Raw genomic sequence first — 13160 nt, forward strand, 5'->3', positions numbered from 1 at the left:
TGACCTTCACGAATGAGTTAAAATTACCCTGCAATCTCCATTCACATTGCTGCTTTCTCTGTCTCGTTTCCTCTCATCAGATTGTCGTTTGAGGCCACGGACAGAAGTGTGTCTGATGACCGATGTTTCTTTAGGTAGGGGCGGGACAACAGGGGGTGTGTCCTCATCATAGAGGAGGGGCAAAGGTGGTCTGGGTGGAGCATCATCTTCTTCCTAAAAAACAATATCATGCACTTAAGTAAACCATTAAGTATTGTTAATTAGTTGTCTTTAGCAAGGGTCTTTTGTCTAAAGTACCTTACAGTACAATAATTTTAGGAAAAGCACCAGTCAAGCAATACATACCCATTTTGGCACAGAGTGAGGATGCTGAAGATGTTCATTGTACATGGGCAGTGATAACGGACTGGAGGTAAGACTGCGTTGGGGTGACCGCACCTCAACTGCGGATGGGGTTGTGCACCGAGAAGGCACTGTCGACTTGATCACTGAAGGCACAAGTTTTCTCTCTGGACACAAACATAAAGAGCACAAAATCAAGAGTTATATACCAATGTTATATTAAGAAGAACAAGATCTGTAGTAGGTTCATTAACCCTATCTAACTAGTTCATTCTTACCTGGGTTCTTCACTGAGTCTATGGTGATTTTGAAGGTTTCTTTGGATGAGCTGAGTCCAGTCATCACGTCCTCTATCCTCCAGAGCTCCCTCCTCAACTGATTTTTCTCCTGAGAAAAAAACACACCTATTCAAAAGTCTTCATATGGTATTTTTATTCTAGCCAGGATTATTATTACTAAAACCATATAAAAAAATGTCATTACTTGAAATAAAAAAAAAGGTCTGTTCACACCAAGGACGATAACTATAAGATATAGTTTTAAAAACCGATTTAAGTTTAAAAGAATAGTGGCGTTTACACCACAACTATAACACTAGTGGCACTTAAAAAATAAAAATAAAAAAACACTGACAGCCGATTAGAATCCACCGACTTTTAATAGCTTGAGCATTTAAAGCAGCATATGACATAACTGCTGCTCATGGTTATGATAAACAATGCTAGCGTGCGCTGGTGTGTACGCTGATATAGTTAACGTTCTTGGTGTAAATAGGCCATAAACATTAAATAAAATAAAATATTTTAAAAAACTTATTTTATTTTAGCTAGTTGCCAAGTCCAGAATTGGGTAGATTACTTACAAATTGTAGTCTGTAACTGATTCCAAATTACATGACAAAAATTGTAGTTAGTAACGTAATATATTACACATTTTAGGTAATATAATTAGACTACTTTTAGTTACTTTTAGATTACTTTTGATCTAACTAAATAATAAATAGGATAATCTTGTTCCATAACGATGTAAAAATACAAAGAATAAGAAAATATATTCCATTTGCTGTAATTAACAACATGAAGTGCATTACGTTACGTCAAGGTAGGGCTGTACAAAAAATCGAATGCGGTTTTCATGCGCATCTCGTCAGTAAAGCCGCTCCTGTGATTAGTAGTAAATCTCCAGCACGTGCTTTCAGATGGAGCGCATTTACTACACAGAGCCATAGTTCACTGACAAGCTACGCAAAATCGTGTTCAAAATCGCAGGCGATTCATTGCCGATTATGTAATTGCGCTCCATCTGAAAGCACGTGCTGGAGATTTACTACTAATCACAGGAGCGGCTTTACTGACGAGATGCGCATGAAAATCGCATTCGATTTTTTGCACAGCCCTACGTCAAGGTTTCCCAAACTGGGGTTCGTAAATGAACTGCAAGCTAATAATTAATTAGATAAAAAAAATGTCAAATTAAAATTAATTTTAAGATAACATCAATTAAAATAAAACACTTACTAAAAAATTTCATATTTTATTTGTTTTATTTGTTTATTAACTAACGTCAGAGAACCATGGACATGCAAATGTGATACTTAATAAATATTTATTTTAAAATCTCAGGGGTACTTCAAGTAAATATATTACGTTCAGATGACAAAAAGGTTTGGGAATGCCTGCATTACATGTAAATAAGAAATAACATGAATGTGTGCCTTTTAATGTGTTTGAAAGACAAAAGCCTTCAAAAGACATAGTAATACATGGTTAAATAACCTACTGAGTGATTATTCAAATAAAAAATAATGTTTTCATCAGTAGTTGATGCAATGTTGAAACACTTCTGAAACCAGAAATGATTCTTGTAAATCCAGTGGTCAAATACTGCGTAGCCACCTGACCGGTGACTTGTCTTTGTGTGAATGTCCACCAAACTGAAAGACTCTACGACGGTATATAAGCGGTAGGCTATTTTAGAAAGGAACATTTACAAGATGAAAAAGAGGAATTAGGGAGAATCAATAAATCATGAATCATTTATTGATGTTGCGTGAATATGTAATCAATAAAAAAGTAACTGTAGTCTGATTACGAGTATTTTAAAATGTCTTTTAATCTAATTACAAATACTTAATTTTTAGAATCTGATTATGTAATCCAGATTACATGTAATCAGTTATTACCCAGCTCTGGCCAAGTCAACATTTCTTATTTTCATTTAGTTTAAGTACTAAAATAAATTGAGCAAAATAAACTCAAACGAATTACCAAAACGAATAAAAACTAGCTAATTCAAAATATTAAGAATACATATAATAGTATTTCTTTGGCATGGTAATGTACATGACAATGTTAATGTATTTGGTCTTTGGTACTGAGACTTGCTACTGCCAATACATCCACAAGAAATACTGCTGCTGCACATATAACATATGTGAATAACCCACATAGCACACATGATCACCCCAAAGCAGATCTATACAGGTGGAGCTGGGGAAGGAGGAGGGTTTCTGAAGTGTGCTGCAACTGCTACCACAAGCATTAGCCAAATATTTGAATGTTGAGCAGAGAGCTCATTGGCTACGATACATGAGAGAACCAATCAGCTGTGACATGTGATGATGTCATTATGTCATACTGAGTTAGATCTATCGGACTGCGTCATCTAGAGTTTCATGCCAGAACTTTGTATTTCAATGATACTAAAATAACTGATTCTAGGTAAAGGTGACTGCATATTTTTATGTAAAAATTTATAAAAATGAGTAAGGCAGCTAATCAAGTAGGTGAGAGAAAATCATGATAGCAAAAAAGACAGGACTATAAAAAAGGATTAAGAAATGGAGAGAAAAAAGACCTGAGGTGATGTGCAGAGATTCATCTGAGTCTGCAGGACGTCCCTCAGCTGTTCCACTGACTGCTCCAGCCTGCTGTAGTCCTCCCACACTCTCTCCATCTCCTGAACAATACAAATATATGAACAATTAAAGCTTTTCTACACCAACAACCAGTTTACTTATTATGCATTACATTAAATATTATATTACCCGTGACCCCTATGACAAGCGATTTGGAGAATGGATGTATATTATATTATATGGATGAATGGAGATGTGAAGCACTGTGGGTCTACATCACATAATATACTCACCGTTGAAACTCTAGAAATGTCAGCTCGAATATGCACCAGGTCCTCTTGAAGAAGTCGCTGCTGGTAGGCGATCTTCTCAGCATGAGCCGGCTGATCCTTGTACCGCTCCATCTGCTGGTGGGACACATCCAGAACAGACTCAAGCTTGTCCTAGAAAGAAAGAACAAAGATAACAACACTGACATACCCATAACAACAAGATCAAAATAAAAGTCAAATTTGCCTCACCTTATCATCCTTAAGTCCACTGAGTCTGAACTCAAGCTCTTGCAGTATTTTGTCTTGTTCACACAATCGACTCAGTGTCACCTGCAGTAGCAAACAGAGCATTATGGACCAGTTCAGACCAGGAAATTGAGCTAAATAATATGAAATAATGATGTTTTGTGCATAGCAATATGTAATTAAAGAGTAAGACACTGATTTGTCCTCAATACTCACATCTACATTACTTTCTGCCACCTTCACTGGCTTTGCCAGCCGTCCTTTCAGAGTCTCTGTCCCACTCACCTATTAGACAGTTCACAGAAAAAGCCTCCTTGTCTTAGTGCTCCAGAGACAGAAACACATCTATTCAACACAAGCGAAGCAAGACCAACACTATACAATGGCCACTGTACTAAAAGTCACAGTGAGAAGCTTTGAGACAGTATTCTTCGTTTCTAATGCACAGATGTAGGAGCTGAAGCTTTCTGGAAGCACAATGGCAGGATGGTGTCTGTCTCACTTGATCTTCATGCCAACAGAATACAGCTGTGGGACATAAATGCAATGTCTAAAATAAACGCTGCATGGTAAACTCATAAAAGAAACCAAAGCTCTGGACAACGATGAACTGGACAGTGTGGGGGAGGAACTAACTAAAAATAGCAAAGCTACAACTTAGCTTAGCTGGTTTCAAAACAGTGTACTTTTTATATGTTTACATTATTTCACACACAGCCTTGCAACCAAGCGAGAAGTGTCAAACTTAAATGTTTCTTTCTAATCAAATAGTAATTGGTAGGCCAATTTAAATCATCTGGATGATTCATTTAAATGAAATTGATCAAAAACAGATTTACAGATGCATATTTAAATTAGCATTTTATGTATTCTTTTTGTAGTGATATGCAGTTATTAGTATAATATTTTTAGCAATAAAAAGCAAAGAAATTATGTTAGCACTGTTTTTGATTTAGTTACGCTGTTTTTCAAAAGTTTTGGAGTCAGTACGATTTTTAAAAAAAAAATTTTTTGAAAATGTTATGCTCACCAAGGCTGCATTTATTTGATCAAAATGTAGCCTATTAAAACAGTAATACTGTGAAATATTATTACAATTTACAATTTAATTTAAAAAATGTAAATTTACAATTTAAAACTGAATTTTTATTTAAAGCTGAATTTTCAGCAGCCATTACTCCAGTCTCACATGATCCTTCAGAAATCATTTTAATATGCTGATTTCTTATTATTAACAATGCTGCAAACAGTTCTGCTACTTAATATCTTTGATATATTCTCAGGATTATTTGATGAATAGAAAATTCAAAAGAACAGCAATCATTTGCAACATTATAAATGTGTTTACTGTCACTTTTGGTCAATTTAACGCACTTTTTAAATCGTACTGACCCCAAACTTTTGAATGATAGTGTATAGAAATGTCAGTGTTGTTTAACTGTATTGTTTTAAATTAAGTTGGATGCTGTTAGCCTAATTTATATTATTTATTATTATAGTATTATATTACTTATCGATTTTGTGTCAGATTGCTCTTTTTAACTATATCTTATTATCTGATAATTATATAATTGAAAACTGCCCCCATCAGTGTAGTTAGCTACTTTTTGTTATCAGCTTGTAGTGAAGCTAGTAAGTTTTCTGAATAATTGTTTCAAGAGGAATTAAGAGTTTAAGAAGTATTTTCCCCAACACTGATACTGGAGGCTGTCAGGGAAGTTTCAGAGGAATATTCTACTGCTACAACATACAGATCATCTAGAAAGCTACACATAATTACTAGACATCAAATTAATGAGATAAATAGTTTGCTAAAGAAAGAAACAGAACGCATTGGTGAATCAGCTGGCTAAATTTGAATCATTCCCTGCACATGCACTGAGCTTGCCCGTCCCATCCAGACCTGCCGTCTCATTGACCCAATCACACATACCCACAGCACAACATATCACTCACAAAAGGCAGGGAAGATAGGCGTGCAGGTGCCAGGCTTGTGCCAACACAAAGCTATGTGCACCGTGTAAAGCAATGGGAATGCGGACACTCTGGATGCCGACAGTGCTTACGTTCCAGAGTGGTCTCAAACCCCCCGCAGTGCAGGTTTGTAACACACTGTGAACCATGAGGATCAATGGCTCTAAACTTTTCATCTGTGGCAAACGGAGATAGACAGTTATAGTCAAAGGAGGACCAGCCTTATATACAGGTGCATCTCAATAAATTAGAATGTCGTGGAAAAGTTCATTTATTTCAGTAATTCAACTCAAATTGTGAAACTCGTTTATTAAATTAATTCAGTGCACACAGACTGAAGTAGTTTAAGTCTTTGGTTCTTTTAATTGTGATGATTTTGGCTCACATTTAACAAAAACCCACCAACTCACTATCTCAACAAATTAGAATACTCCATAAGACCAATAAAAAAAACATTTTTAGTGAATTGTTGGCCTTCTGGAAAGTATGTTCATTTACTGTACATGTACTCAATAACTTGGTAGGGTCTCCTTCTGCTTTAATTACTGCCTCAATTCGGCGTAGCATGGAGGTGATCAGTTTGTGGCACTACTGAGGTGGTATGGAAGCCCAGGTTTCTTTGACAGTGGCCTTCAGCTCATCTACATTTTTTGGTCTCTTGTTTCTCATTTTCCACTTGACAATACCCCATAGATTCTCTATGGGGTTCAGGTCTGGTGAGTTTGCTGGCCAGTCAAGCACACCAACACCATGGTCATTTAACCAACTTTTGGTGCTTTTGGCAGTGTGAGCAGGTGCCAAATCCTGCTGGAAAATGAAATCAGCATCTTCAAAAAGCTGGTCAGCAATTCACAATTTGAGTTGAATTACTGAAATAAATGCACTTTTCCACGACATTCTAATTTATTGAGATGCACCTGTACACTTCGACTGGATCATTACTATTACCATTACCATTCTATAATTCCTGATTATGCCACAAAGTTAGCATACTAAATATAATCAATTTCTGAAATAAAGCAAATGCTTGATTCCTCGCCCCAAGTGAGCTTTCTGTGCTGTGTTAGTGTGTTAATACAGAAGGTTTAAGAAGAAGGTAAGACAGGAATAAGAGAGATAGAAATGGAGAGGTCCCACCTTCAGATCTAAATATTCCAGGTCCTTCTTCAAGTCCATGTATGTGTCATCAGCCTGTAAGTAGCAGGAAACATTTCAATTGGCACTCTTCTACTCTTTAATTAACACTAATGAGTTGTTTTATCTATCCACCACACACTTTAGTGTAACACTGCACTAGCACTGAAGCAATAGCTGGCTATGCACCTGGTGTGCCAGCTTTGGGACAAACTACACATATCACACTACTGGCTTGATACCACAGACTCCTTTTTTGAACATTGTTCACATTGACATGCAAGTGACAGCTATACACACTACCGCTCAAAAGATTGGGGTTGGTAAGATTTTTTAAAATGTTTTTAAAAGAAGCCTGTTATGCCCAATGGCTGCATTTATTGGATCAAAATACAGCAAAAACAGTAATAATGTGAAATATTTTTTCTAATTAAAATAACCGTTTTCATTTTTAATATATTTGAAAATGTAATTTATCTCTGTGATGGCAAAGCTGAATTTCACTACTCCAATCTTCAGTGTCACATGATCCTTCAGAAATCATTTTAATATGCTGATTCCGTGATTAATTAATTAGTTAAAGCTGCAGTCCGTAACTTTTGGTGCTCTAGCGGTTAATAAACAGAACTGTGAGCGTCTTGCGGAAGAACATTGTAGCCGGAGCTACTTCTCTCTGTTTATGTCAATAACGAATCACGCAAGTACTGGGCTACTACGCAGCGGGACCGACCCGAACCAGTCTGAAATAGTCCGAATACAAACACTTATTATAGGTGTACCGTAGTGATTCAGGACAAGACAAAAACACGGTTTGGAAAATGGATTCATGGTGTACTCGCTTATTATATAAATTTTGAACACAAAAAAGTTACGGACTGCAGCTTTAATTAATTACATTTTTTTTAGAAAGCTCAAAACAAAAGTGTTTATTTCTTTTGTAACACTATAAATGTCTTTCCTCTCACTTTTGATCAGTATAATTAATTTCATCATCAGTTGCCCTCACCCCATACTTTTGAACAGTATTGTAAATTTACTTGAGAAGCAATGTTTTGTAAGATATTAAGAAATTACACTATATTTCAAAGAACATACTTTTAACTAAGTTTTCTCCCTTTTTCTCCCTTTGGCACCAAATAGTTTGTTTTAAGCATAAACCTAAAAGTAGGTTTTAACCCTTAACCTAAGCATAAAACAAAAATAAGTCTTAATTAATATATTATGTGATTTCACTTCTCAAGTAAATTTATGTTTGTTTTAGGGATGTTTATTTTATTTTTTTACAGGAAAACAAAACAAAAGTATAGATTAAGAAAATGATTATTCTGAGTGTGTTACATTGACATTAGGTTGGAAACAAAAAAATATTTGGTAATATTTTACAACAAGGTTTCATTTGTTAACATTAGTTAACCACATTAGATAACATGAACTAACAATTAAAGGGATAGTTCACCCAAAACTGAAAATCCTGTCATTATTGCTCACCCTCATGTCATTCCAAATCCGTAAGACCTTTGTTTATCTCCAGAACACAAATTAAAATATTTTGATGAAATCTGAGAGCTTTCTGACCCTGCATAGACAGCATTGCAACTACCACGTCCAAGGCCCAGAGAGGTAGTAAGGACATCATTAAAATAGTCCATGTGACATCAGTGGTTCAACCTTAATTTTATGAAGCTACAAGAATACATTTTGTGTGCAAAGAAAACAAAAATAACAACTTTATTTAACAATTTCTTCTCTTCTGTATCAGTCCTCGGCACGCGTTCACAAGTTCAGGGGTTCACGAGACGCATGCTTGTGGTGATGCTGACACAGGAGCCGGGATTCTGACGCAAAATGTCCATCTCTCTTAGTTCATCATCTGTATATTCTGGTTTAAATAAGTCAGAGAGGATGACTTGCAATTTTTTTGCCCAGTCTTACTTATTTGAACTAAGATAGATGGACATTCTACGTCAGAACGCCAGCTCCTGTGTCAGCAGCACCACAAGCATGCGTCTCGTGAACTCATGAACGCGTGCCGAGGACTGACACGGAAGAGAAGAAATTGTTCAATAAAGTCATTATTATTTTTGATTTCTTTGCACACAAAAAGTATTCTCGTAGCTTCATAATATTACGGTTGAACCACTGATGTCACATGGACTATTTTAATGATGTCCTTACTACCTTTCTGGGCCTTGAACATTTCAGTTGCATTGCTGTCTATGCAGGGTCAGAAAGCTCTTGAATTTCATCAAAAATATCTTAATTTGTCTTCCGAAGATGAACAAAGGTCTTATCGGTTTGGAACGACATGAGGGTGAGTTTAAATGTTCTACAGCATTTATTAATCTTTATTAATGTTAATCTCAACATTTACTAATGATCAAATGTTGTATCTGTTAACATTAGTTAATGCACTGTGATGTGAACTAACATGAACATGAACATTTTTATAAACTAACACTTCCAAAGGTTAATAAATGCTGTAAAAATATATTGCTCATTGTTAGTTCATGTTACTTAATGCAGTAACAAATGAGACCTTATTGTAAGGTGTTACTGAATATTCATTTATCTTTACCTCAGTCCTTGACGCCAATGCATTCAGTACAAACCAAAGCAATTACACTTAGAGCAACATACTTCTGCACACATATTATTACTACCAATCACAAAGCATGATTATTATGACGTTACTGTTGAAATAATCTAGGCATATCCTACAACCAGATCAAACCAGAACTTTAGATAAGGTTTCATGGGGACCACAGACTCCAGCTTACACCTACTTCATGCAAGCAAACATTTTTGATCTTTGTATTTTCAAACTTTGGAGCAACAGCAAAGCATACTCATGTAGTATGCATAATGCCTCAAGACTGATTGCATATATAATTCATGCCGATGGTGGGACAGCCAGATACAGCCCCTAAGCATGACATGCCATGCTACGCTACAATACAAAGAAGCATCATGTAACAAAGCCAAGGGAGCTACAGAGAGCCAGGCGGGTAAATAACAGCAGCAGAGGCACGCTAGTAATGAGAGGTGCTAGCTGGGCAGGCCGAGCCCTGACCTTCACCCGAGACAACTGCTGGAGGTGGGCCAGCGCATTGTTGCGCACACCTGCCATCATGGCCTGGTGTCTCCGTAACTGGATGAGGAGAAGGGTGAGCTCCTCCGGCTGGACCACAGGTTGTGAGGGTACGATCAAGGCAGAAAGAGAGTTGTGTGATCAGATTATTTACACAAATGCCCATTGCAACCATGAAAAGAAAAGGACTGGCTCCACCAGCAGAGGTTTTTTGGGTGTCATTCATTTTATGCCACTTTGATTGCTGATATCTTATAGACTCATTAATAGCAGCGCAAAAGAGACGAACTAAACTGTAAAGTTGAATGTAAAAGTATTTGTAATTGCTTAATATTTTTCCAAAGTTGTGTGGAAAAAAATGTCTTACTGTTTTTCCATGCAGGCTGGGCGCACTGACTGTATGTGTGATGTAGCCGGTTGGAGGCATTGAGCGTCTTTCTATTGTGGCCGACTGCAGAATGATAAAAAAAAAAGAAAAGAGATCAACACATTTAAATATATTTCATCAAAAACACGTGCTCGTCAACATATAACACTATAATAATACTATCTACACTTGGGGTTGTCTGCATTTATTTATTCAGTAAAAACAGTAATATATTATTAGAATTCAAAATAACTGTTTTTATTTTAATATATTTTAAAATGTAATTTTGTCCTATGATGGCAAAGCTGAATTTCCAGCAGCCATTACTCCAGTCTTCAGTGTCACATGATCTTTCAGAAATCGTTCCCTTATGCTGATTTGGTGCTCAAAAAACATTTGTATTATTATCATTGTTGAAAAATTACTTCTGTGGAAACCGTGATACATTTTTCCATGATTCTTGGATTAATAAAATCCATAGAATCCAATAGATAGATAGATATTTTTTTTACTTTCTTCTTATTAAAGTTACAAAAGTGATTTAGTCAAGAGCAGTGAGAGATTTTCTCTCACTGTTGCTTGATTAATATGAATGGCAGACAGGACGAATATTAGACAGCTTTCCCTTTAAGACCGAAGTCCGGATCCAATATACTGTTACAAATGCATTTTCTTTTTCAGCTGTTTACTCTCTCTTAAGACCTAAATCACTGCGTTTATGAGAATACTTGCAAAGTCGGTGATTCTGACGCATGTAAGTGTGTTTATGTAATCGTTCAAAGCCAATAAAGCGGGGAAAAAATGCTTACGTCTTTTAAAGGAGAGTTTTAAACCTTACTGCCAGACATTTTTGTTCCTTGAAAATGTTAACAATCTTAGTGTCATTAGGGTCATTTCATAGTGACATTTTTTTTTTTTTTACAAAAATTAAATACTAATTTTATTCAACAGGATGCATTACATTAATATTTAATCTTTTATCCATGCAAAATGATTCAGCACAAATATTTTAAACATTGATAAAAATAAGAAATGTTTCTTGAGCACCAAATCAGCATATTAGAATGATTTCTGAAGCATCATGTGACACTGAAGACAAGAGTAATGGCTGCTGAAAATTCAGCTTTGCATCACAAAAAATTATATTTTAGTATGTATTCAAATAAAAAAATATATATTTAAATCGTAATAATTTTTAGCAATATTACTGCTCTTACTGTACGTTTGAAAATCAACTTTGTGAGCATAAGACACTTTTTAAAAAAATACTAAAAATCTTACTGACCCCAAAATTTGAATAGTACAGTGTACTTTGTGTAACCTCAGAATCCTCCATAATCCCACAGACTTTCTTGTAAATACTACTACTGTGGATTGTGATGTTATGGATAAACAGGGTGGTTGTTCTTGTTACCTACTGACCTTATAGGAGCGTAGACGGTGAGGAGAGTTTGATGGTGGCACCTCCACGGTGGGCCTGTCCTCCAGAGGTTTGACTGTAAGCCGTTCTGCAGGCGTGTGGGGTCTGCGTGGAGACAGTAGTCTGGGCCCAGGAGGCCCAGGTGGAGAGATATCTGCCAGGGTCGGAGGCACGGAAATGGAGCGAGCAACGTCTGAGTTGACTCTGGTGGAGGATACGGCGGTGGAGTAGTCTGGAGCGGGAGTGTACACGGGGGCGGTGGGGCTGCCGTGGCGATACTGCTGTCTCTGTTGCCATTCGTAGAGCTGCCACACAGTGTTGTCGTGCGTCGCAGGTCGCTGGCTGTGGCCGTGGGTCATCTGGAAGTGATTAAGCCGGTCATGGGAATATTTGTATTCACTGGACAACTGACGGTGAGCGGTTGGTGGGCTTTGCTGCACGGTCTTTGGTAAAGACTGGTATTTGTCTATTGTGCCGTACTTCGGATGAATGGAAGGGGTCCGAATTGTGCCATCCGTAGATACAAACCTGTGACAACCAAATTGTTTATTATTTTTTAAACATTTTTTATGCATTATTTGGACAAAATAAATGGATATTCAGGGTCATTAAACTCGATTCCAAAATTAAAATGAAATGAAATTAATAAAAATTAAAGCATAAATAAAATGTATGCTATGTTTATTATATATATACTGTGTACACTAGCGTTCAAAAGTTTGGGATCAGTAAGATTTTTACATTTTTATTCAATGAAGTCTTGTATGCTCCAAGGCTACAGTTAGTGATTAAAAATACAGTAAAAACAGTAAAACTGGAATATTACTACAATTTAAAATAACTTTCTTTTAATTTTAATATATTAAAATAGAAATGTAAATTAAATTAAATTTATTACTGTGGTGGCAAAGCTAAATTTTTAAACAGCCATTACTCCAGCCTTCAGTGTCACATGATCCTTTAGAAATCATTTTAATATGTTAATTTGGTGTTCCAGAAACATTTCTTCTTATTAGAAACAGTTGTTCTGCTTAATATTTTTGTGGAAACAGTGATCAATTTGTCAGCATTCTTTAATGAAGAGAAAGTTGAAAAGAACAACAATTTATTTGAAATAGAAATCTTTTAACATTATAAATGTCTTTACTGTAATTTTTAATCAATTTAATGCATCCTATCTGATATTAATATCAATTATAATATATTAATAATATTATTAATAATATTCAGCATATTATTAAGAAAAACTTTTTGAAAAAGCTCATTTTATTGTGAAAAAGAGAGATCGTTAAACAGCAGTAGTGTGTAAAAGAGGATATTGTGAAATATTTAAACAATAAGGTTGTGTTTTCATTTAATTTTACTAAATAAATGGATACATTTAATTACTGATCTATCTATCTATCTTACTGACCCATAACTTTTAAATTGCAATGTATTTATTTTTAATAAACAAAGTC

General features: G+C 35.7%; 1 protein-coding gene across 1 annotated transcript in view; it reads right to left on the reverse strand.

The window, feature by feature from the left end:
- Positions 1 to 13160, reverse strand: part of LOC107746580 (pleckstrin homology domain-containing family A member 7-like) — a 48061-nt gene that overhangs the window by 9611 nt on the left and 25290 nt on the right. The window contains exons 7-18 of the mRNA XM_016560842.1: positions 11703 to 12228; positions 10281 to 10364; positions 9896 to 10003; positions 6829 to 6882; positions 5784 to 5867; positions 3934 to 4002; positions 3721 to 3801; positions 3493 to 3642; positions 3199 to 3300; positions 621 to 729; positions 346 to 509; positions 28 to 213 (exon numbers count right to left, since the gene is read on the reverse strand). Of these exons, the coding sequence (XP_016416328.1) occupies positions 28 to 213; positions 346 to 509; positions 621 to 729; positions 3199 to 3300; positions 3493 to 3642; positions 3721 to 3801; positions 3934 to 4002; positions 5784 to 5867; positions 6829 to 6882; positions 9896 to 10003; positions 10281 to 10364; positions 11703 to 12228 (1717 nt within the window). The remainder of the gene's footprint in view (positions 1 to 27; positions 214 to 345; positions 510 to 620; positions 730 to 3198; positions 3301 to 3492; positions 3643 to 3720; positions 3802 to 3933; positions 4003 to 5783; positions 5868 to 6828; positions 6883 to 9895; positions 10004 to 10280; positions 10365 to 11702; positions 12229 to 13160) is intronic.

This window comes from Sinocyclocheilus rhinocerous, unplaced genomic scaffold (genome assembly GCF_001515625.1).
Source record: "Sinocyclocheilus rhinocerous isolate Xijiao unplaced genomic scaffold, SAMN03320098_v1.1 scaffold1160, whole genome shotgun sequence".
Lineage (NCBI taxonomy): Eukaryota > Metazoa > Chordata > Actinopteri > Cypriniformes > Cyprinidae > Sinocyclocheilus > Sinocyclocheilus rhinocerous.